Source organism: Macrobrachium rosenbergii, chromosome 22 (genome assembly GCF_040412425.1).
Source record: "Macrobrachium rosenbergii isolate ZJJX-2024 chromosome 22, ASM4041242v1, whole genome shotgun sequence".
NCBI classification, from domain to species: domain Eukaryota; kingdom Metazoa; phylum Arthropoda; class Malacostraca; order Decapoda; family Palaemonidae; genus Macrobrachium; species Macrobrachium rosenbergii.
The window spans coordinates 15,259,454-15,285,376 of NC_089762.1; the positions used below are offsets into that span (position 1 = coordinate 15,259,454).

The 25,923-nt window shown below is 38.5% G+C and overlaps 2 protein-coding genes across 5 annotated transcripts in view; both read left to right on the top strand.

The window, feature by feature from the left end:
- Atg3 (Autophagy-related protein 3) overlaps positions 1-18,986 on the top strand; it is a 136,748-nt gene extending 117,762 nt beyond the window's left edge. For 2 of the 3 annotated variants that reach the window (XM_067124266.1, XM_067124269.1), the window contains one exon: positions 17,899-18,986. In XM_067124266.1, coding sequence (XP_066980367.1) covers positions 17,899-18,049 — 151 coding nt within the window. In that variant the 3' untranslated portion in view covers positions 18,050-18,986. Of the gene's footprint in view, positions 1-3,835; positions 6,635-17,898 lie in introns of those variants that run through there. The other variant, XM_067124268.1, reaches the window with a different exon arrangement.
- A 3,608-nt stretch (positions 18,987-22,594) lies between these two features.
- LOC136850597 (cytochrome b5-like) overlaps positions 22,595-25,923 on the top strand; it is a 48,846-nt gene continuing 45,517 nt past the window's right edge. Inside the window, exon 1 of one of the 2 annotated variants that reach the window (XM_067124271.1) lies at positions 22,595-23,436. In XM_067124271.1, the coding sequence (XP_066980372.1) occupies positions 23,281-23,436 (156 nt within the window). In that variant the 5' untranslated portion in view covers positions 22,595-23,280. The remainder of the gene's footprint in view (positions 23,437-25,923) is intronic. The other variant, XM_067124270.1, reaches the window with a different exon arrangement.

Sequence of the window (25,923 nt, forward strand, 5' to 3'; positions counted from 1 at the left end):
ATTTGATCCTATCATGAATTATTCATACAGATGTTTTTTACAAGAATTTTTTTACAATTTGTGGTTCAGTGTCATACAAGCAATGAACGAAATTGTCAATAAACCAGTCTAAAAAATATTTTTCAGCCTTATCTCTTCAGGATATGTTTATTTAGACATTAAAGAATTGAAAACTGCTAATAACGAAAATTTGACAATTCCTTGAAATTCGGCTGTTTGGGTGCCCCTTAAAGGCTGTATGGGCAAAGTTAACGTTTGTTTTGTGGTGTTAGAAAACCTAAAATACACTTGTCAAAGAATGGAATCTTCTCCTTTGTTAAATTCTTGATCATGCTGGTGCATGAGAGACTAGTTCCAGATCTTGTACCTTTATTGAAGGTAAATATTCATAATGGAAGAGCGAGTGCTACTTCATTTAGTTTTATGACAAATTTGTTGTTTAAGGATGTGATAAATGTGGCGCAGTTTTTGCAGTTCACTGCCTAAGTATTTAGTAATCATGTCCAAAAATGGTAAAGCCTTTAGTTTGGTAGTAATAGCAGGTAAAGTCTTTTCCTGAACCAAAGAGAGAGCAATTTTTTAGGCTCTTTGTTTTAAATCTGGGCTTTGGTTTTATAGGGAGCATGAAGATACATTTTTTGTGTAGGATCATACCCCTATATGATATACTTTAGTTTTTGGGGCTTTCAGACCCAGGTATAGGGGTCCCTTCATGCCACATCTATTTCATTCTGGCTACAGCTGAAACAGCTCTCTCTGCAAGGCTGCTCTTCACAAAGCACTCTTGGGAACCTTGTCAACCTTGCTTCCTGAATGGAATCCACCTTTTGGCAGCAGTAATATCCAGGAAGGATTCCAGATCATGTGAGAATGTTTTGGGTTTCTTGCAAGAAACTTGCAGTTTGATTGGCTGAGCAGATTTTCTCTAGCTGCACTACCCACTATCCTATTCTCAATGTAGGAATCGGTTATCTTTAGCAGTAGGTAAGATTCATCCAAAGTAAACTAAATTTTCATAATAAAATTTATTGTGTGGATGCTTACTTCCTGTTAAACTAGACCCTGCCCAACCTCCCCACAACTTAGTGGGCTGTCATGAAGAATTCTGACAAGAGCTAAAATATTCAAAAGACACCTGATGGAGAACAGGTGAACTAGATAGTCATCTGGGCCAGCCAAGTGATCTTTTATATGAATGCTGACTCACCTTCCGCAGTGTAGCTATGGCTACCTTTAACAGTAGGCGAGTATCCAAATACAGGCAGTCCCCAGTTATTGGTGATCCAGTTTTTCAGGCCTTGTCTAGCGACGAAAATTGGCAATTTTCAGCGCTGATATGCTCCGATAATCACATATTGGTGCCGATGCATACTAACAGAGGTGCAGATAACCAAAAATTTGCTGAAAATCACTGATTTTTGGTTACCAACGATTTTCACTTATCGTCCTGCCGTCGGAACGGAACCCCCACTTGTAATAAATTTTTATACAAATTTATATTTTCCCTAAAAATATGCCTGAATGGGTTTACCTTGTTTCTTGTTCTCTTCATAAACCTACTTGAAGCATCAAATGCTGCATTGGCATTCTTCCCTGTTAGTGAAAATATCTCATTGTTGAATTTGATTTGTTTGTGATTCTTAGAAGTTTGTTTACTTCACTGAATTTTTGTGGTTCTTCCTCCTCATTTTCTGTGCCTTCAATTGGTCGTCATCAGCTATGCACTGTTGTTCCATATAAAACAACTTGTCCATTCTTCAGGAACCGTTTTTTAAAAGTTTCTTGATGTTTTCTTCATCCACAGTAGGGTTCAGGTTGTCATATATATCTGAGGTTGATATTTGCAACTTTCTCATCCTTGACAAAACCACTGAAGTCACAGATGAACCCCTTGAAAATCTTCTAGATGCCATTTATACAATGCTTTGTGACATAATGCTAAGTCCAAGCAATATTGTTTTGCCAGTTTCTTCTGTTGCAGCAGTGAGGTGTGCCAAGGTCCTCTTCAGCAAGTAAGCATTGCAGGCAGTGGTGTTTCCTTAGTCCATGGGATGTATTAAAGATGTGGTGTATGGAGGCAAAAACACCAGTTTAATATTGGGATAAAAATCACTAGTGGAAAAAAGTATGTCTTGGAACATTGTCAGTAATCAGCAGAATTTTAAATGAAAATGTTATTTTCCCAACAGTGTTTTTTTATTTCACTGACATACAAATTCAGCGGATATCTGAAAAGAGTACATGATTCATCCATCGTTTTGTATTACCTTGGCAGGCTGAATGCTTGGATAGCGATATTTTTCAAATTTAAAAAAATTTATATGTATCTTATATCTTTGGGGCCTTGGTCCCTAGTCTGGATGTGTTGGATAATATTGAGTTTTGGATAATGGGGATCCAGATAATTGAAGGTTTACTGTATTTTTATCAGTAGAAGACTTGCACATCAGCCTGAATTGATTCTGCCAGTCTTGAGAACTAGTACTGTAATCATCTATTCTGTGAAACACCTCCGACCTCACTACTTCGAATGGTTTCTGGCGTTGGTGCATCCACTGAAATCTGTAGAGCGCCCATGTGAGTACAACTGATAGTCATTTTTGTCAGTTGTAGCTGCCCCTTTTGTTTACTACTGATCCAGTTGTGAATGGATCCAGTCATGCCTTGGGCCTGTGGTAAAGTTTGAAGTGGTGTCGTGTCTGATAGAGCAGCAGAGAGTCGCAACACTAACGTCTGCGTAGCCCTGCAGTTAAATCGCTGTCCTGATTTATATCATTATTATGAGGGGCTTTTTTCAATACACTATTGGAGATGAGATGTCAGAAAAAAATTTAGAGGTTAATAAGAAGACTCACATATTACTTATTCCTGCTTTAATAACCTTAATATTACAGTGGTCTGAAGACCTTCAAACAGAGCCTTATCCTAATTTTATTTACATTATCACAGTTTATCAATTATCGTCTTTCAATACTTAACCTAATTTATTTCCTATTACAACTACAGTGTATCAAACAACCTTCCTATACTTAATTTAGCCTAAATTAATACTACTGATAATCAAATATTAACACCACATCTCTAACTCTGGCACATGTCCCAAAATAGTTTCTTATCTTTCTCAGCACTTCATCTCGTAGTGATCCACAGACAATCGTGAGAGTCAACATATAATTTGGGGATTACCACTGAGTTTATTTTAACTATGACATCCAAGCTGAGGGCAGAAATTACTTTAGAATCTCTCAATGCAGTCTTTTGTACACAAAGCACTTCACTCATTACTAACAAGAATCTGAGATCCCATTTACGACAAAGTCAGCTTACAGATATTTAAGCACCTTCTCTGATCCCCATCCCATTTGGGACAGACATGGTCTTAAATAACGGCAATGTACAACTTGGAATGGAATGTGAAAATGGATTCGGTCTCACCAGCTGTTCGACTGATTTGGTAGTTGCCAATACAGACTTTTATTTCCACGGTATTTCCCTTCGGTAGATATCTATTCCCAATGTTGCTTCTGGTAGGGAAATATAAACCAAATGAAGCCTCTCCAGATTGGGTGAAGGGGAGCCAGTCACTCTACCCTAACACTCAAGCAAACTGCAAGTAAAAAAGAAAAAAAAAACATGGACATTTAAACCCATCAAGCATTTACAAACAAAAACATACTGTACACACAAATTAACCATAATGACAAAAAAATATAAAATCATCAAACAAACATGAGAAACCAGACACAATTTTATCATACAAACCCACTTTCCAAATGCCACCACACTCCCTTTACTAAAATAAAGGAAATCTCATTTCCTTTTTTTTTTTTTCCAGAACTGGGCCTTGACTTCGGGTCCATGGCCTCACATTCGCCACCTCTTCTTCACTCACTCCTACTCCAACCGCACTAGACTTATCCAGCTTTGTTTCGGAACCATTCACACTTACTTCATTCAAACTCTGGAGACATACATCTGCTCTGATGACACTAACACCTGACATGGCTCTTATCATCCCTTCCATACTCTCATTTATTTCCACTACGCTCCGACTCAAGTTATCCAAAACTCCCCCACTCACACTCCCTAGTGCTGCTAACTCTTTCTGATTCACTCTCACTCCCACGTTTACTCTTTCAACACATTCAATCAAAGGAAAGTCAGACACACTGTACATACTGTCTTTCTCACAACTTGTCATTGTTTCCAATCCATCCAAATCTTGCGTGTCCTCGTCCACATTCCACCCAAATCCCTCAAAATCAATTACACCTTCATTCCCACTACCACCAAACAACACGGCAAGGGTATTTTCACTCCTTATGCTTACTGACTTCGCAAACCCTCCAAAATCAAATGACCCATCACATACTCTCTCCAAACAACATGGCAAACGTGCCCTTACTCTTTCTAATCCTCCTTTTAGACCTCTTTCGTTCGACCAACACTAGCTGATTTTCTCCCCAATGTATATCTTCATCTATTTCTTCACTCTCCTTTTCCTTCTCCTCCAATACAGTCAACCCCAGTATTCGCAGGGGATGTATACCACAACCCCCTACCAATAGCTAAAATCCACAAATACTTAAAACCCCTCAAAAAATGCTTAGAACTTCCTATTTTGATAGTTCAAACACCAAAAAAAAAAACTAAAAAATGTTTATACCTGAGTATTTTAATATTTTTATCACAAAAAGTGCATTTAGCCACGAAAATGATATGAAAATACAGTAATTAGTGAATATTTCTCAGTGAAAAATACTGTGAATAGGCTCATTTTCCATGAATAATGTGTTTATATATTTCATAGAGAAATCCACAAATTGCTGATTCCGCGAATTGTGAGAACGCAAATATAGGGGATTTACTGTATATCTGTCCTTTCCATACCAGAGGGCTCACCATGGTAAACCTCCTTCACACATAGTTACCCTGGGTTGGAGTTTCGTACGGCAGACTTCATTCAAGTGACCCTCTATTCCACATCCTTCACACTTGCTCAGATGGTTCTTACATGTCTTAGCAAATTGCCCACTCATTCCGCAGTTTCCACAACAACTTTCTCTTACTCCAGCTCTCCGTCCACTCTGGCAGTCTCTCATTCAATGCCCTACATTCCCGCAGCCAGAACACTTCAGCTCTTTCGCTTGTGGACAGTTCACCAACATATTCCCTCGCCACAGCTGGAACACTTGCCATTGGCCCATCTGCAATCCACTTTCACATGCCCAGTCCTTCTACACCTGTAACGCTCCCTATCACTACTACTCATTCTCATCCAATTTTCCCTCACATTCACATTAGCTGTACTCACACTCCCGCCCCTAAACCTCTCTCTGCTTCTGCTCCAGTTCCTTATCCCGTTATTCCCCACATTCACTCACACATTCTTTCTTCCTCTCTCCTCCCGGTCTCTCCTACACTCCTCCAGCAAGGCTCACATCACGCTTATCACACTTATCTCCTCACTCACCAAATAGACCTTACGTGTCCTTCCATTACCACCTCAGACCCAATGTACATCTCCTTTGGTTCATCATCATCATCTCTCAGTTCTGAGATCTCTAAAACATCCTCCCAATTTAAGCTCTTCCCAGTTCTGAGATCTCTAAAACATCCTCCCAATTTAAGCTCTTCCCTGACCACTACTTCGATCTTTTTTCTTCTCATTCAAAATTACCCTAGTCTTCTCTGGGATAGTGGCCAAGAACTTCTGCATGAGGTGTTTATTCTCCTCAACTCCTTTCTCTCCATACTTCCTCCTGGCCAAAGCTTCTAACCTATGGGCATACAAGCCCACTTCCTCTGTGGCTTTCATCTTTGCCTCCTTGAACCTATCATCCTTCTAGTATACAACACTTTGTAGGGGCTTTCTTCTCTTACACAATTGGAGCAGGATATTGGGAACAAATATGAAGATTATTAAATGAAACTCTGACTTTCCTTAACCTAATTTATTACCTTAATATTACAGTGGTCTTAGACCTTCAAACAGAACTACAGTAATACCCCAAACTTGCATGATTCGAGCTGCACGAATTCACAGACACATGAATTTTTCTTTGGAACCTAACTAATGGTCATACACGAATTTTTCACAGACACGCGAACACTGAGAAACCCTGCAAAAGTGTTTGTTTAATTTTTTATGTAATTTATAAGTTTTCAAGCTTTTATGTGTAAATTAAATAACATTAGATATTATTAAAAGTAATAATTTCTTACTCTCTCTCTCTTTTAGTGAGATGAATTTTTATGGTACATGTATACAGGTATGTTTATTTGTATGATAAATAAACTTTTTACCTAATAAAAAGTACTAATTTTCAAATAATAAGATTAATAAAATTAAATAATAATAATAATAATAATAATAATAATAATAATAATAATAATAAAACTGTAATTACAAAATTCGTATTATTTTGAACAAACAAATTCTTCCCTCGTCTTTTGTAAGAAGGTCGAAGGCAAAAGCTGTCAGACATGTCATTTAACATAGCAAGAAGGGGAGTGTTGCTAATCAGTGGTCAAATTTTTCTTGTAATGCTCTCTCTCTCTCTCTCTCTCTCTCTCTCTCTCTCTCTCTCTCTCTCTCTCTCTCTCTCTCTCTCTCTCTCTCTCTCTCTCTCTCCTTAATAATTCATAAAAATTTCACTCTTAAGTAAGGACAACTTTCTCTCTCTCTCTCTCTCTCTCTCTCTCTCTCTCTCTCTCTCTCTCTCTCTCTCTCTCTCTCTCTCTCTCTCTCTCTCTCTCTCTCTCATTCAAAGTTAGCCAGCCTATGTATTACAGCACTGTTTCTCTGTATGTCTTTAACTGTACAGTAGATAATTTTGAATTGATCTAATTTTACCTCTACCGTTTACAAACTGTAAATGCGCCGTTCTAAAACATAGGGACATAGAGCATTTCAGAACAAAGAGAAAGTGACAGAATAAAGAATTTTTAAAAACGAGGTTGAGAAGACTTCTAAAAATAGATCGGTGGAATGGGGGAGAGAGTTACACACTCCTGTATTCTTGAGTCAACCATTTATTTCTTTTTTTAAGGGTAATGTATTAAGCTAACTTTTAAATGAAAATTCAGTAACTTTAATTTCGTTTAAAAGTTAGTTTAATACTGAATTTCCATCTTTTGATATCTAACGTGAGAATAACTCTCTCTCTCTCTCTCTCTCTCTCTCTCTCTTGTGTTATTCTCTCAGTCTCCGTAATAATTGATAGATAATTTCACTCTCTTAACCCTTAAGGGATGGATTGATCCTCAGTGTGAAGTAAAACAGGTTTGGGGAGGTGGACGGATTGAGCTTCAGTGTGAAGCAGAATTACGCATCACTGTTATGGTAATAATGATTCGAAACAAAAGGTGCCAATACTTCTATATGCTATAAATTCACTAATGGCAACTTTTATACTGACATTGGAGTTAGGCCAGTATCAGTAATGCTTGTGACTTCAAGGGGGAAAGTACTGCATCTCTCTCTCTCTCACACGAGTCTTTTTGTAAATTTGCTTGTAAATATACGAAGGAGTTGCTGTTGTTTTTTGTTTTTGTCTTTTACGATAGTATGTCGGTTGTAAATGTAATTTGACAAAGAAAATTGCAAAGAAATATTAGAAAAAGCATGTAAAAGTAAAAAAAAAAGTTACTGAATCTTCCTTTTCGTAAATTTATGTGAGTAGTTTACAACAAATATGCAAAATATTTGTTACTGCTTTTATTTCTTATGTTTTGATATTGTGTGAGCAGTAATAATTTTACAAAATCCAAAAAACTTATTTACTAGAAAAAACATATATAAGTTGGTAAAATTTACGATTGTCTTGTAAATGAGGCCCCACAAGGGGTTGTAAATAGTCATACACTGTGAATGTACGTGTCATTCTCTTTCCATTGATGTGATATTTTTTTTTTTTTTTTGCGGACCTCAAAGTTTCCCTGGTCTGGGGTGCTGCACACTGATAAATTATGCCATCCCTTAAGGGTTAAGTAAGGACAAGCCTTATCTATCTCTCTCTCTCTCTCTCTCTCTCTCTCTTGTTCATAGTTAGTGCTCACACATTTTTACAACTTATTAATTCTCTGTACGTCGTTCCCTGTACAGTATATAGTTTAAATTGATCTAATGTGACCTGTATCGTCTACGAAGTGTAAATGCGCTAGTGTTGCAAATATGTTCTAAAACATAGAGACATAATAACTAAGAGTTGCATTAGTCAAAATATAAAACACTGTTTGTTCATGAAAAAGCATTTCAGAACAAAGAGAAAGAGACGCAGAAGAAAGTTGTTAAAAAGAGGTTGAGACGATTCTAAAAATAGATCGGTTGGAAGGGGGGGAGAGAGAGAGAGAAAAAAAAATAATCTTCCAACTGTCAATTTTATGTCAACCATTTATTTCTGTTTTTTTAAGAGTAATGTATTAAGCTAACTTTTAAATGAAATTACAGTAAATTTAATTTCATTTAAAAGTTAACTTAATAATTTGGGAGTATGATTAGGGTCATATTTAGTGTTTTTAGTTAGTTATAAATGATTTGTTTAACCAGACCTCTGAACTCTTTTAGGGTTCTTCTCGGGCTGGGATATTTAGTGTTTAAACTTTAGAAAAAAAAAGCATTTATTAGCATTTTTAGAGAACATGCCAAACTTACGCGAAAATTCACCCTGCACGAGAGGTTCTGGAACCTAACCTCGCGTAAGTTCGGAGCATGTCTGCATACCTAACTTGGCCTATGCCTAACTTAGCCTAACTTGATACTATAGTTTATCAAAACTTATCCTGTATTCCATCTTAATACTACAAAAGAAAAAAAAAACAGCAAAATACTTCAACTACATACGGTACCAACCAAACAGTGTGTATTCAAAAAATATTAGATTAATAGTCGGGTGCAAATTATTAACTGGACCTTGACCTTGGGTCCATGGCCTCTCTTCACTCACTTCCACTCCAACCATACTAGACTCCCATAGCCTTGGTTTCGGACTACTTACACCAAGCTCATTCAAATTCTGGAGACATGTCAGCTCCAACCTCACTCACACCTGACATGGCTGCTATCATCTCTTCCATACTCTCATTTATTTCTTCCACACTCTTCCTCAAGCTGTCCAAAACTCCTCCACGTACACTCTCCAGCACTGCTAACTCACTCTCACTCACACTCACTCCCCCACTCACTCTTTCAACACTTTCACTCAAAGGAAACTCACACACGCTATACGTACCGTCTTCCTCATGGCTTGGCGTTGTTTCCAATTCACCCAACTCTTGCATATCCTCGTCTACATTCCCTGTACTCACCAAGTTCACTCCTTCCACACTCCACTCAAATCCTTCAAAATCAATTACACCCTCATTCTCACTACCACCAAACAACACTGCAATGGTATTTTCACCTCTCATGCCTACTGGCTTCTCAAACCCCTGAAAATCAAACAGCCCATCTTGGGTACTCTCTGCAAACAACTCGGTAACAGTACCCTTACTCTTTCTACGCCTCATTTTAGGCCTTCTCTTATGTTCCACCAGCACTAGCTGTTTATCTCCCCAATTTATATATTCTATTTCTTCACTTTCCTTTTCCCTTTCCTCCCTTAATAACTTCCTAATGGGATGCTCTATTATGTATTTAGGTGGTTCTCTCCATCTTCTCAGCTGATTATAATGCGCTCGTATTACCCTTTCATTTCCTTCTTCATTCCCGTCTTCTAGCACATAACTCAATCCATTAGACCAAACTGTTTTAACTACATACAGACCTTCATACTTCTCACGCATCTTACTCGCTGTCAATCTTCTTCCCTTCTCAACAACTTCCTTCAACACCCGATCACCCACTCTGAAACTCAAACCTTTCATTTGCCTGCCTCCACACATCCTGCTCATCTTCATTCAAATCCATCCTCACTCTCACATGCCTCTCGTAAGTCATTACATACTCACTCGGAGGTATGCTAGTGCTTTTATGTACTGACCCATTATACATCGCTGCCACTCTTCCTAACAACAAATCCCATTCATTCTCTCTATCAGTCAACATTCATAACATCTCACTCAGAGTCCTTATGGTTCGTTCCGCCAACCCATTCACACTCGGCATGTATGGAGTTGCTACTAAATGCTCAATACCCCATTCTTTCAACATTTGCTCAAACGGTCTACCAACAAACTCTGGCCCATTATCACTCAACATTCTTGCCAGCTTTCTCACACGCAGGCAGCAAGACCACATTGACCTCTCTTGCAACATTCTCATTACTTTTATTCTTCACACACAGCTGCACAGCTTACAGACTTACTCTTATGATCTACCATAACAGGCACTCCTTTGTTTCCTCTCGCAGTTACCGGCAAAGCCACACAATCAGTCGCCACAAACTCAAACGGTTCTTTCATACTCAACTTCAAAACAGGCAGGCTAGCATACACTCTCTGATACTTTCCCTTCTGACATTCTTTGCTTGTGGCTGCCACATCCGTACAAATCTTCCTCAAGTACGGGAAAACATCTGCTCTGTCATACTCTTGATCAACTAGTCCATATTTCTCATGGACTAACATGCACATCCCTACTGCTCCACTCATCAAGAACACTGGAACATACATCAACTCTCCCATCTTCTCTCTCTCAAAAAATACACCACCCCTTCACACAGCACAAATCTCTCAGCAAACCACATCCATTTACTCACAACAAAGGCCATCTTCTTCCAGGTACTCCCTCTCTAATACACCTCCTCATCTCACTCACCACGAAACACTTCTGCTGCATCTCCTCAACATCCTCCGCTGTCAACAATTCATTCACACTCTTGTCCAACTCCACTACATCTTCTTCCTCACTCAGACTCCTGTCAGTCATTCCCACAAACCTGTCCATATTCACCGCCTCACTTTGAATCTTCCCTATTACAACCTCATCTTTCAACAGAACTCCTGTCCCAACATCCACTACCAATCCATTCTTCTTCAAGAAATCTATCTCAAACAGGAAACAACACAGCATCTGCTCATCTCCCAGTACTACAAAACAAGCTTCCACCTCAAACTCTCCCAGCCTTACCTTCAACCTCACTTCCTCCCATCCAACCAATCTTCCTGCTATACCTCTTATTGACACATTCACCACTCTCCTTTTAACGCTTCCACAATCATTGCATTTGCTCTCTTGTGTACACACACCTGTCTCTTCCACTAACCAAACATCCTTCATTTACTTCCTTACTAGAGGGCTCACCACAGTAAACCCCCTTCACACTTAGTTTCCTTGAGGTTGGGATTTGGTACGGCAGACTTCCTTCACAAGACCCTCCATTCCACATCCTTCACACTTACTGTGAGGGTTCTTACATGTTCTGGCAAAATGCCCATTCATTCCACAGTTTCCACAGTGACTTCCATTTATTCGTACTCTCCTTCCACTCTGGCAGTCTCTCACTCAATGCCCTATCTTTCCACACCTGAAACACTTCAACTCTTGCTTGCGGGCAATCCCTCAACACATGCCCTCCCTTTCCACAGCTGAAACACTCACCATTGGCCCATCTGCAATCTGCTTTCACATGACCAGTCCTTCCACACCTGATACACCCCTTACTACTACTACTCACTCCCATCTGCCTCTCGCTCATATTCCCATTTGCTTTACCCACACTTCCACTCCTAAACTTCTCTCGGCTTCTGCTCGAGCTCCTTTTCTTGTCAATCCCCACATTCACATGAACATTCTTTCTTCCTCTTTCTATCCAGTCTTTCCTACACTATTCCAACAAGGCTCGCATCACACTTAGCTTCTCACTCACCAAAGCATCCTTATATGTCCTTCCATTTATCACCTCGACCCAGTGTACATCTTTGGTTCATCCTCATCTACTCTCATATCTTCTGGTATCTCTAAAACATCCTCCCAATTTAAGCTCTTTCCCAACCACAGCTTCTGATATTTTTTCTTCTCATTTAAAATTACCCTAATCTTCTCAGGGATAGTGGCCAAGAACTTCCTCATGAGGTGTTTGTTTTCCTCAGTTCCTTCCTCTCCATACTTCCTTCAGGCCAACGCTTCCAGCCTATGAGCATACAAGCCCATTTCCTCTCCAGCCTTCATCTTGGCCTCCTCAAACCTATCATCCTTCTTGTACACTATGCTTCCTTTCATTCTCTTCACTTGCTTAATCACTCTAGCCTTCATGGACTCATACCCTGGTTCACCCTCACACATAGCCGTATAGCACATCTTCAACCTACCATCCAAGAACTCTCCCAGCCGCTTCATCCATACTCTTTCATTCTCCCTATAATTTTTCCTACAATACTTCTCATACTCATCAAAAAACTCATATACGTCTCTTCCCTTCCCGATGTTAAATTTCTCAATCCGGGGAACCTCCCTCAGGAACATCGTTTTAGCCTCTTTCTCTTTTGCCTCATTCAAACCTTCACTACTACTACTACCACCTTTAGTCTTCTGCTCCTCAACTTCAGAGCCCGAACCTATGCCTCAAAATCTGGGAGCTCAATTCCTCTTTCCTCACACCTCTCCCCTCACACCTCCCCTTTTGTGTTTTCTTCTTCTTTCCCTCTTTTTTTCTTACTACTGTCTTCCCTATCACTTTCATATGCCTTACTCACACTGCCCTCATTAAAGGCAAGTCCTCCCTTACTCTTACTTAACAACTCCTTCCCTTTCTTAGGGATTTTCTCCTTTGTACCTTTTGCCTCGGCATCTTCACTTTCCTTCCCAACACAAAGCTCAGTCCTAGCCACTCAAGCCACTTTCTTTGCCATCTCACACACCTTATCTATTGCCTCCATTCTAGCAACCAAATTACTTTCCCTTACCTGGGCTTCCTCCAACTTATCCTGCAGGCTGACCATCGTGCACATCAGCCTATCCAACCTCTGCGTCCAACCCTGCTCCCCTTCACCTGACCCAACACCCTCTAGACCTGCTCCCTCTGCCATCTCCAGTTTTGCACCCCACTCTTACTTTAATATCCAAGGACCCCACATTGAGCGCCAAATTATGTAGGGGCCTTCTTCTCTCACACAATTGGAGCAGGATATTGGGAACAAATCTGAAGGTTATTAAATGAAACTCTGACTTTCCTTAACCTAATTAATTACCTTAATATTAGTGGTCTGAGACCTTCAAACAGAACTATACCTAACTTGGCCTATACCTAACTTAATACTATAGTTCATCAAAACTTATCCTGTATTCTATCTTCATACTACAAAAAAAAAAAAAAATGGCAAAATACTTCAACTGCATATGGTACCAACCAAACAGTGTATATACAGAAGATATTAGATTAATAGTCTGGTGTAAATTATTAACCTTAATACTATGCAGTTGAAGATAAATCTTTATCAAGTCTACTTGGAATTTTCCAGCATTGATTTAGTATACAGCCTCACTGTCAGCCTGACTCACATTCTGATTCATCTCACAATGGTTTCGATTTCCTTGGAATATATCTCTTTCAACAATCACTTGATATGTTTTCTATTATCAATTCATACCAGAACTAGAATAAATCAGAATCTAGGTTCCCGCAACTGATTTAAAGACAATTTATAATACAGTTCACACAACTGATTTGCATACTAAGTTTTCCATATTTCCAATAAAAATGTTTGGTAAAACTTCAGTTTTCATCGTGCCACATTACCCAATTAATGACCACATAACAGCAATTTATAGATATTTGCTGCAAAGCAGGGCAAGCATTTAACTATGGGCATCCAGGTGAAGGGAAGTCCACTCTACCCTACCACTCTCAAGCAAACCAAGTAAAAAATAAGAAAAAACAACATGAAAATATACAACAGACATTCATAACAAAAACACAAAATAAACATAATAAAAAACATCACAACAACAAAAACGAAACAATCAATTCACACAAACCATCTGTCATCATACAAACCCAAACTTAGCCTACCACAACTTGCCTTCATTCTCTTCACTTCACCTGCCTGATCACTAGCCTTCATGGACTCGTACCCTGGTTCACCCTCACACATACTTCTACAGGACCTCTTCAACCGCCCTTCCAAGAACTCTCCCAGCCACTTCATCCACACACTATCATTCTCCCTATACTTCTGCCTATAATGCTTCTCATACTCATCAAAAAACTCACATGTGTCTCTTCCCTTCCCAATGCAAAATTTCTCAATCCGGGGAACCTCCCTCAGGAACACTGTTTTGGCTTCTTTCACCTCTCCCCCACTCAAAACTTCCTTACTATTACCAATACTACTATCTTTCATTCTTCCAATCATTCTCAACTAACGAGTCTGAGCTACCCCTCCGACTCCAGAAATTCGACTCCTCCTTCCTCACACCTTCTACCTTTCGTTTTTTTTTTCTTTCCCTCTCTTCTCTTACTTTTCTCTTCCTCATGACTTACACTCACCTCACTCATACAGTCCTCATCCATGGCAGGTACTTTCTTTTCTTTCTCAGGGATCCTTTCCATTGCACCTTTTACTGCATCATTCTCACTTCCCTTCCTTCCCAACATCAGGCCCACTCTTACACGCTTCACTCACTTTGTTGGCTAACCCACATATTTTCTTATCCATTGCCTCCATCCTTGCAACTAATCTATCTTCTCCTTTCTGGGCATCCTCCAACTTGTCCTGCAGGCTGATCATGATGCTTGTCAGCCTATCCCATCTCTCATTCCACCTTTGCTCTCCTTCACCCAACCCAACACCTTCCAAACCTGCTCCCTCCACTATCCTCAATTAGATACCCCAATCTACTCAACTAATCTGCCCAACATTAGGTGCCAAAATATTACGTAGGGTTTTTTTTCAATACACTATTGGAGATGAGATGTCAGAGAAAAAATTTAGAGGTTAATAAGAAAACTCATATATTACCTATTCCTACTTTAATAACCTTATTATTATAGTAGCCCAAAAACCTTCAAACAGAACCTTATCCTAATTTTATTTACATTTACCACAGTTTATCAATTGTCGTCTTTCAGTACTTAACCTAACTTATTTCCTACTTACAACTAAAGTTTATCAAAACAATCTTCTTATACTTAATGTAGCCTAACTTAATACTACCGATAATCAAAATATTATCAGCAAATCTCCAACCCTGGTGCATGTCCCAAAATAGTTCCTTATCTTTCTCAGCACTTCATATCAGAGTAATCCAGAGACAATCATGAAAGTCAGCATATAATTTGGGGACCACCACAGTTTATTTTAACTATGACATCCAAGCTGAGGGTAGAAATTACTTTAGAATCTCTCAATGCAGTCTTTTCTACACAAAAGCACTTCACTCATTACTAACAAGAATCAGAGATCCCATTTACAACAAAGTCAGCTTACAGATATTTAAGCATCTTCTCTGATCCCCATCCCATTTGGGACAGACACGGTCTTAAATAACTGCTATGTACAACTTGGAATGGATTCGGTCTCACTAGCTGTTCGACTGATTTGGCAGTTGCCAATACAGACTTATTTCCACCGTATTTCCCGTCAGTAGATATCTATTCCTGATGTTGCCTCTGATAGGGAAATATCCTAAACCAGATGAAGTCTCTCAAGCAGACTGCAAGTAAAAAAGAACATGAACACTTGAACCCATCAAGCATTTACAAACAAAAACATATACATATTAACCATAATGGCAAAAAAACATAAAATCATCAAGCAAGCACGAGAAACCAAACATAAATTTCATCATACAAACCCACTTTCCAAATGCCACCACAACTCAAGGTACTGCCTTGCTTGGTACTTTGGCCATGGCTGCAGGTCCTAGTATCTGCATGGTCTTGATGCTGCTTGGTCCTATGATTGTGTCCATGATTTCTGATACCTGTGACCCCAGTCCTGGCATTACTTGGCCATGTGCTTGTGGTTCATGGCATCTGTGCCATTCTCATTCAGCAGATCCATGGTCAAGTTGTCACCAAGTCTACTCCCTTTGCTGTGTCCCTGGATCCTGTCTTAAGCACTGTTTTTGCTGACAAGTCCCCATGCAGGTCATTTATGCCAGCTGCTGCTGCCTTGTTTCTCCCTCATCACTGATAACAAGTCATCTCTTGACTGGGTCTCTTGTCTAAAGAAGGTACCCTCCAATTGTGAGGTGCTTTGTGGTGCAAAAAAAAGTTCAGAATAAAAGGGTTGAAGCATAGTTTTACCTCCAAGAACACCACAACCAAGACAGGAACACTGGTGCCAGTGAACAATATCTTGGAAGTGATGGTGGTTCATCCTTCAGGACTGTTGACTGGAAATCTTATTTGAAAAAAATAGTTCCATTGGCCAGGCAACCAACTCATCAGGTGAGACCAGTGAGAAAGGAAAAATCACATGCCCCAATGACTATTGCACAGATGAAAGAGCCCTCTTTCCAAACTAAAAATATATATTGCATGGCACCTACTAGGCCTTCCATCACAACTTTACTATGCTAAAGATAGATTAGGAAACGAAAAACCTAGCTACAAAAGTTACAATAATTGTAACTTTTTTTTTTTACTAGATTAATCGTCAATAGATTAATCGTCAAAAAAATAGTAATGGACAACATCAGCTAAAACTTTTGCCAGCCTATTACTTTTGATAATAAATTCCATATTTCTGGAATTACCTGGAGCTTAAAATTTGGCATGGTTTACAACTTCACAAATACATCTTAATGGTCCATTAGGCCATACAACACATTCACTGCAGCTTTGCAGTGAAGAAAGTGGCAAAGATAAGGAAGTAAATATAGAAATACAGTACTGTATGTAATAAAGAAAAAAAAAGTAAAGTGCAAACTCATTACAGTACTTCATAGTTTATTCCATAGCATTGGCACAAAATCCCAAATACCTCTTTCATCCCCTGGCTGGTAGGCTAGTACAAGGAATATAGAGTTTAGGCCAAAGGCCAAGCACTGGAACCTGTTAGGTCATTCAGCACTGGGAAGGAAATTTACAGTAGGTAGGCTTGAAAGGTGTAACAGGAGGAAAACCTCGCAGTTGCACTATGAAACAAATGTTAGGAGAGGGTGGATAGCAAAATGGAAGAAAGAAATGAATGGAGGTACAGTAAAATGAATGAATGGAGTTGCAGCTAGGGGCTGAAGGGATGCTGCAAAGAACCTTCAGTAATGCCTGCAGTGCACCCTGTGAGGTGCATTGACAGCACTACCCCCCTATGGGGAGGGCTGGCACAAGATCCCTCAGGTCTCCAGTGGTGTACTTAATTACTTTTTTGTGTAGTCTGGTCTAGCTGTTGTGTGATTGGGAAGTGGGCAGTTTTGCATAAACTGTAGATTTGTATTATATAAATTATTTTTTTTTTTACATTTCAATTCAAAATTACTTTGTTCTGACAAACAGAAGACTGATGAACTTGAGAACATTCTCAGTACAGAGAGACAAATTGGTTTATGTGCAAAATCTCTTGTTATAAAACAATAGTATTTGTTGCTGTATGAGAATGGAAATGAAAAGCTTTTTGCAGCTTTCAGTAAATGAGATAATGATGATTACCACTGAAATGTACAGTCGTATGGGTCATGCCCAAAATAACCAGGGTAGAAAATTACAGTAGATGATAATTTACTGCAATTAATAACTGATGCTAAATTAATTTTCCTTTATGAGTAAAATACTACTAAGATCGTTGTTCCATTTCTTCTACACTTCACTAGGGTATTGGCATTAAAAATCTTGTAACTTCTTTATCATAATTATTCAAACTAGTGCACATATGATGTATTTTGCAGACTGTATAGGTAAATGATGTATTTTGCAGACTGTACAGGTAACTATTTATCAGAATTGTAAATTACTTAGTTCTTATTTTGGTCATGTTAAGGTTTTTTGTTAATACTAATTAATTTTTCATCCACAGGCATGCAGAAACAATGAAAAAAATATGTGAAACTGTGTTAGAGGGTGGTGGTGAGCTTGGAGTTCATCTTTATCTCATAGTTTTTCTTAAATTTATGCAGGCAATCATTCCCACTATTGAATATGATTACACTCATAATTTCACTCTTTAGCTTATAGAGACCTTTATGGTAATATATATATATTTTTTATTGAGTACAGTATAATACTTAAGTTAAACAAATTTGGCTTACATTGATATTATTTGTGGCTTTGGTTTTTGCAGTTGGTCATTTCCATCTTTCTGTTTTGAAGATTATGGAAGAGCTAAGATTATTTATGACAGTCGGGAAAGATGGTCTTACACTAATTTGTCAGTCAACAGCCACCTCAATACAGTATACAGTATATATACTTCATGCAAATTACTTTATATGGCTTCAAAAGTCTGTTATGCTTGGCATTTTGTGTGAATTTACTAATTTTTTCTGTTTGCCCAAACATGGCACAGGATAAAGAATGACCTATATTTGTTAAAAGGAAACATACAGATTGTGATGAAAGTACTCTGTGTTATTCCCTTATTAAAACTTTGCCCTTGAAATTGTTGTTATTAGAGTGATACTCTAGGTGATATGTTGTATAACTGAAAGAGATTAATTGCAAATTTCTGTGAATGTATTTTTATAAAAAATAAATGTTGTCTAGAACTGTATTGAGTATCCAAGGTTGAATGCAATCTTGGTTACCCTTGCAGGATGAGGAAATGTATTACCTTTTATTTCAATAGGTCATTTGTGGGTAAGGCCTAAGTTTTCACTGGTTACATTGAAATATACCTTTATTGCAAAGCTGCCAATGATTTGCTTTGTGCAAGTCTTGCCCACTTTGATGTGCTTATGGATAATCATAATTTATTGACCTAATAAAAAGCATTTCTTGATAAAGATATAGTATGTGGCTTATGTATTGTACTGTTGGCAGATTAAGAATGAATACCTTCAAATTTTCTTTTAATTTAACATCAAAAGTCTTGCAAGGTGATTTGACACTGAATTGCGTGTGTAGTTTATCTTATTTTAATTTGTTTTAATAAAGTGGAACTCTTAAGAAGCTTGTTTGATTTTACATTAGATTACTCAAGATGTGCTTACAACTAGCACTTAGTTTATAGTGAAGAGACTGTTGCAGTCATGGCTTCCCAAATCAAACCCAGTCACTACAAAAGAAGGGTTATGCAACTGACTTCTGTAATTGATGACAAACGTTCCCAGAAGAGAGAGATGTTAAATGATGTCAGATTTACCAGTTAAAAAGAGACAAGTTAAGTGATCCAAGATTAAAGAAAAAGGGGACACATTACGTAATGTACCATACTGGAAGGGAATGGTTTGAAAGACTGACAAAACTGGTTGGCCTTTCAGTTCAGAAATTCTACATAGTATGTAAGGGACTGCAAGTCAAACTTGAACATAAAGGCTAGGGAATAAAGGGTGGATACACTCTTGAAGCTCTTCAGAGTAACGCCCAAAGTAGCAACTGTAGAACAAGTAGAGGAGGGTAGAATCTGAGTCAAGTTGAGTAAGACCTGAACCAGTTATTAGATGGAAAAGACTTTTTCTACTCCATAAGAAGGTAGAGCAAGGAGCCCACCCTGACACTGAAACTGAAGGAAAATTGCTGAAAGTTTTGGAGCAAATTAGCAACTAAGATATACAGCATGAGCATTACAGACAGTCTCAGGTTACGTCACTCCGAGCTTACTGCACTTTTCAAATATATTTATCAAAAAATTTATTCCGGGTTACATCAGATGTTCTGAGGTTATGTCGTTTCAGTCTTACAGTGCGCTGTAAGCGACAGAAGAATATTTGTACATTTTTGGAGGAAATTCTACAAGATCATAGCTGCACACACCACCAGAAGCACCTTAAGGCAACTGGGAAGTTTTCAAGATGACCGAACTATTAAAGGTAAGACTTTCATCACTTTATTTCTCATTTTTAGCAAATTTTAATACGGTGTTCCAGCTTATGTTTCGCTTCAGGAACAGAACCCCTGACGTAACCCGGGGATTGCCTTTACTTAGGGTAGCCAAGGGTCACGGTGAGAGAAGGTAAGATTAGTTGTTAGTAATCTAACTTTCTCTCACCTTAACTGAAGAGTAAAATAAAATATCAAAAAGTGCAGTAAAGATACCAAACAAGAATTGGAAAACAGGATTTTAATCCTTACAACTGATGCAGGGAGAATGTCTTTTAAAATAAGATTGGGAAAATCAAAAGTTTAATAAGGAATGAATGGGTTCTTATGTGAGGGCTTACTAATGCTTTGACAGGATAAAGAACTGTATAAAATAACTGGATGGAAAGAAACACTGATAATGAAGGGAGTACATGAAAAAAGGTGAAGTAACAGTTGATATTCCTAAATGGAAAAAACCATCGAAACCTACAATAAGGTAAAGCAAGATCTATTTTTGGACAGGCACATGATACTGACCAGTCATCATACATTTTAATTTCAGCTTCTGTACTACAGATTTCAATTGCAGTACTCAAAATTCTCATTTCACTGCTAGACACTACTATTACTTACCAGTTTTTAGGAATTAACATTTCAGCTGCTAACTACCATGTTATTTTATTGTTTCAGGGTCATATCTAAATGAGATCTTGTATTTATTAAGAGTGATGGGTTTTAAATATGTTAAATACCCACTGACAAGAGTGGTTGTGTTTCATCTAGTCATAGTAGTTCTATCTTTGGTCCCCTTAGTGGGGTAGTGCTGTCAGTGCACCTCACAGGGTGCACTGTAGGAATTACTAAAGGTTCTCTGCAGCGCCCCTTTGGCTTAGCTGCAACCTCTTTCATTCCTTTTACCGTACCCCATTCATATTATCTTCCAGCTTGCTATCCACCCTCTCCTAACAATTATTTCATAGTGCAACTGCGAGGTTTCCTCCTGTTACGCCTTGTAAACCTACCTACTTTGAATTTCCTTTCCAGCGGTGAATGACCTCGTAGGTTCCAGTGCTTGGCCTTTGGCCTAAACTCTGTGTTCCATTCCATTCCTTTATCTTTGTTTGCATGATCAAACATAAGTTAGTACATTCATTATACTACCATAAAATAGTGTAATGAATGTAATAAGCCGTTTCATGAACAATCCATTGTATTACCATGAAACATATTTGTCAGAGAGATATAAAATATGAAATTTAAAGATCATGTATACTGTACATTCAATATTTTAGTCGATTTGCACATTATAGTTGGTGACAACTTCCTCACTTAGACAAGGAAGTCAGAAAATGTAAACAGATGGAAATTACTAATTAACTGAAAAGTGACACTGATAATTCGCAGTTTTGCTAATACTGTATAGTGTAGTTACGAAAACATTTTATTTTTAATGGATACCGTGGTGCAACCGTGCAGCTCATATTAAACAAACTACAAGGACTTGGTAGAAATGTACAGATTTCAGGAAATGCAGAAAATTTGCCTTCCAATACTAATGCTGTTTTAATGTTCAGGACAGATTGGGTATCATGAAATGTAATTAAATGTTTGAGACCAATTTATTTTCTAACTGAATGGATGGATTTCACCAAGATAAATAAATATATATATATAATCATGAAATTTAAAAGAAATTTAGTTCATACAAATTTAAAACTTGCTTGTCTGCAGCATAGTTTAGAAAAGCAGTAAAATGGTTTCCAGAATTTTATCCCGAATTTCAAAATAATTAAATTTTGAGCATGATTTGTAAATGTTCATTGTTTCTTTGCATACCTAATTTTTAACTTCTGTTTTGATAGCAAAACCCATTAGTATGTACATCAAAGTGAACAATGAAATAGAATAAATTGTTTAAATAACTGCCAATCACAGCACCGGTAGTAGTATAGAGAAGCAATGCTCATATATGCAAAAGTGTAACTTTTGAAATTTGAATTGATATTTTACGCTGTGAAGAGGATAAAACCACAATTTATTCTGAAATATAATGAGGATAATGTCACTATTGCTTTGTGAATGAACACAAAATATATTTTAAAAAAAAGTTATTTTTCTTCATCTTGTGGACAACATGAACCTAGATGATTCCATGCGATGTTTTTCGAGAAAAAAAAAAAAATATTCCGTCCAGCTGTCAAAGGTTCAGTGCTGTAATAATCCTCAGAGTCTTGTTAAGTTTGTCATTGTCACCACGTAAATACAGTACTGTGCAGTAATACGATAATTCACAGTAAATTAAAGACTTTCTCAGTACTATGCCAATGTGGATTTGACAATATTAATATGGAGTTTGTCCAATAAAAAATCTCGATGTTTCTTTATTATTATGAAATAATATGGCGAGCTGAGTGTGCGAGTCTCGCAGTGCTCTTTCAGCGAAGTGAATCCTAGGGAAACAAGGAATAAACTGTAAAATGCAGGGGCGGGGGACGGTCGCCAATTCGCCAGAGGGTCATCACGTCCGACCGGCCAGGCAACGCCCATGTGGCGAGTGATCGAGACAAGTTAGAAATTTCTTCACATATTTAGAGAAAGCTTCATTATAAGATAGTAACTGGATTAAAAAGATAATTTTAGAAAGAGCAGATTCGAATGAACCAACAACGATTGTTTTCATATATGTCGATATCCAGTAATTTGATAAAGTCACAACTTTTGTCACTAGTTTTTAAATTTGCTCAGAATATTCTAGAATCTAGATGACTGTGCATTCGCCAGGGTCGAGTAAGGCGTAGGAAATATGCAATAAGCGAGATAAATGCGTTTTGAATGCTCTCTCTGTTTGAAAAAAAAATCCCGGTTGAAATATAAAACTTGGTTTTACACTGAAGGTGGAATCATTGAAGAGCAAAGTGCAATATGAAGAAATGCTCGTCGAGTGTTTTTATCATATTTTATACAGTAATGTGATCGCGACCTTGTATACCGTTGTCACCAGTAAGCATGACTATGTGATAATTCTTCCCCAACGACTGATGCCGTAAACCTTCGGGACATACGATAATTATTATGCATGTTGTCCATGATTTTATTTCATTAAAATGGTCGGTATATTGCGGTTATGAAGTGCTGACGTAATTTAAAGGCTTAAAATTGTAGTTATAAAATTTTATAATGTTATAAAATAATTTTTACGCCATTTTTAAGAAAAAGAATAGTCACCAAATAAGTTTTCGTTTGAATGTACGAAGGCGGCGGTCCCTCCTGGCTCCCTTCAATGATGAAATCGTCGTTCACAGCTGATCCGTGTTATCATTACTGCAGATAGCGTCTCGTCTTAGAATATATATGAAATCGGACTTCAAGGCGAATTTCCAAATCGGAAGGTGTTGCTCTAGGACAAAGTTAGCTAAATTTAACGTAATTACCGAGTAAGATGGCGAATCCGGAGAATGAAACGCCATCCAATGAGGTCAGGAAGCCTTCAGCGCGAGTGTTTACCCTGGCAGAGGTTGCACAACACAACACCAGCGAATCATGTTACATGGTTATTCACGATAAAGTCTACGACGTTACTAAGTTCTTGGATGAAGTAAGTATCATGTTTTGTTCATTTGTGCCAGACTGAAAATGTAAAGGTATCGACATCAGCCTTAGCCGAAGCCTACCCCATGTTCGGTTAGTCTAATTAGGCCAGGCGAGCCCGAGGGTAAGCGGTTTGTAAAAGGGCTAATATATTGCAGTGAACCTCCTCTACGTTTTTGTTTGCACACGGGGAAATTTCATATGGGATCTACGCAGTATTGAAATTATGCTCAAAATGTAAAAGGTGTTATTTTTATACAGTCATACAAGGCCTATTTACAATATTGGAGTGTTGTTGTTGTGGGTGTTACTTCAAAATAAAAATGTGCTCATGGTAACTTTATTCTACAAACCTTAATCACTTTCCGGAGTTGAAAAAATTATTTTCCGAGTGTTTTTTGCTTGCTGGAAATGGTTCTGACATTCATTTCATTAGCCTAGTAAGTAGGCTAAGTACTTTTAGAGACAGTCTGCTGAACACCCCACATGCCCTACAGTTGTGGGAGACCACAGTGGGAAAGCAAGATTATTTGGTATTATTTTATAAGTTGCCAATACACACAATGAAATTGTAACTTTCATTTTTGAAAAGAGCTCTTCATTCTCATTAATTTGAACCCCATAAACACTATTCGCAAGTGACAAATAAAAAAATTAGAAAATTTACGACTTATAAGGTAAGAATACCCCTCCCCTCCATAGCTAATAATGGCAAAATTGTAACCAGTCAACACCTGTTGGTGAAGTTATATTGGTATTTTAAGGTTCTTTTAGTGCCCTATTATTTCATAGTCATTTTTGCATGAAAAACTCAAAATGGTTTTTCGTGCAAAAATGGCTGGCTGGAGTCTTATTGGCAACTTGTAAAATTTTACCGATTATTTTTGGGGGGCGGGGGAAATACGAGTGAAATAAAGGTGTATTTAACCTAACCTAACATAGGCCCAGAGAGCCAGATACTTGCCTGGCTTTTGGGGTGGGGGGGCTATGCCCCCCACCTCCATCCCTTCTTCCAAAACATAGGCGCAGTTACAGTTTCGTGTGCTGTGGGTTTCGTCTGCCGATTTCCTAGCCGTGACCCACCACCAGGTGGCAGTGGGTACCGGCTAGAGAATCGGTGGACGGATACAAAAAGATGGCGACCCAACCTGACGAAACCGACCTAACCGAACCTAGGACGGCGTGCCCTTACCTGGCCGGGGGGGCGAACCTCCCAGAAGGGCCGTGGAATTAGTAAATCTATAACTTTTCGAAATAGCACGTACCTCATTCAAAGTCGGAATCGGCGACATTAGACCGCATTTTGGCAGGTGTTGAAACGGCGACATTTAAGGGATATGCACGTTTAATTAATTCGAGCAAAGCTTTAAAGGGGCAATGGACGACGCTGCCTTCGTCACACGTGCCACAAGTCCCGCTGAAATCACCAAGTAGGCCACTTTTCATTAGGTAAACCAGCAATGAACACTCTTCGTGACACAAAACGCCTATATCCATAAGGGTCACTGGATTCTTAGCCTCAAATTCCACGTGGGTCGGATACGACATGGAAGACACGAAAGTAGCCATGTTAGCAACTCTTGAACCCGGAAGAGACTGAGGAAGGTCGTGGGGCATTTCGGGTCGTTGGTCATCAGCTGTTTGGGTGGAACTACTTATCTTGGCGGAGGGATCTCGGCACGGCAGAATGAGTTAGGCGGCCCAGCATACGAAACTGTAATCTACCCCAAACATAACCTTGGGCACTGTAAATTGAACTAAATAACAGGATTAAAATGCTAACTTAACATTTCGTGTCCATCCCTGTGACTCCTCGCCTAACCCCACATAGGGCACTGTAAATTAAAATTTGTAGGGTTGCTACCCAACCAAAACTAACCCAGCCAAGGAAAATGGGCCCTTACCTTGCAGCCGGCTCTGCACCCTGGGCTTGCTACTAATATTGCGTAGGTTACCAGCTCCTTACCTAGTGTGTGGTTCCATTTTAAATATGCTAAATAAACCTTATCATAATCAGTCATAACTAGTATAAAGGAGATCTTTTTGTTCTACAATTTTATATTTGCTCCGACCCATAAACCTTAAGTTGTTCCGACACAATATACAAATCATCAGTCGTTTATTTTAGGAATTACTTACAGTTGAACAAGGTTTTTGGCAGTAACTACCACTAGGTAGGCAGGAATATCCACCTGCCCGGATGTAAACATTCCAGTTTGCTTTCGGCCGTCATGCGTCGCAGATGTGTTTTTGGATCTCTTTGCCTGACTGACTGTCGTTAAGCTCTTTATTATCCTGGTGGGATCTTCTTGTATTTTTGTATATATATTTTGTGTGTTTCATATTTATTAATACAAACCCATGATTTGTGATGGTCTTGGGTTTGACGGCCAAGGGCATATTTAGAGGGGCATAACCGAGTGGTAATGCTTCTCTTCCAGTAGCACTTTATTTAGATAATGAAGGCGTTCCCCTGTACGTTCGGAGATATTAG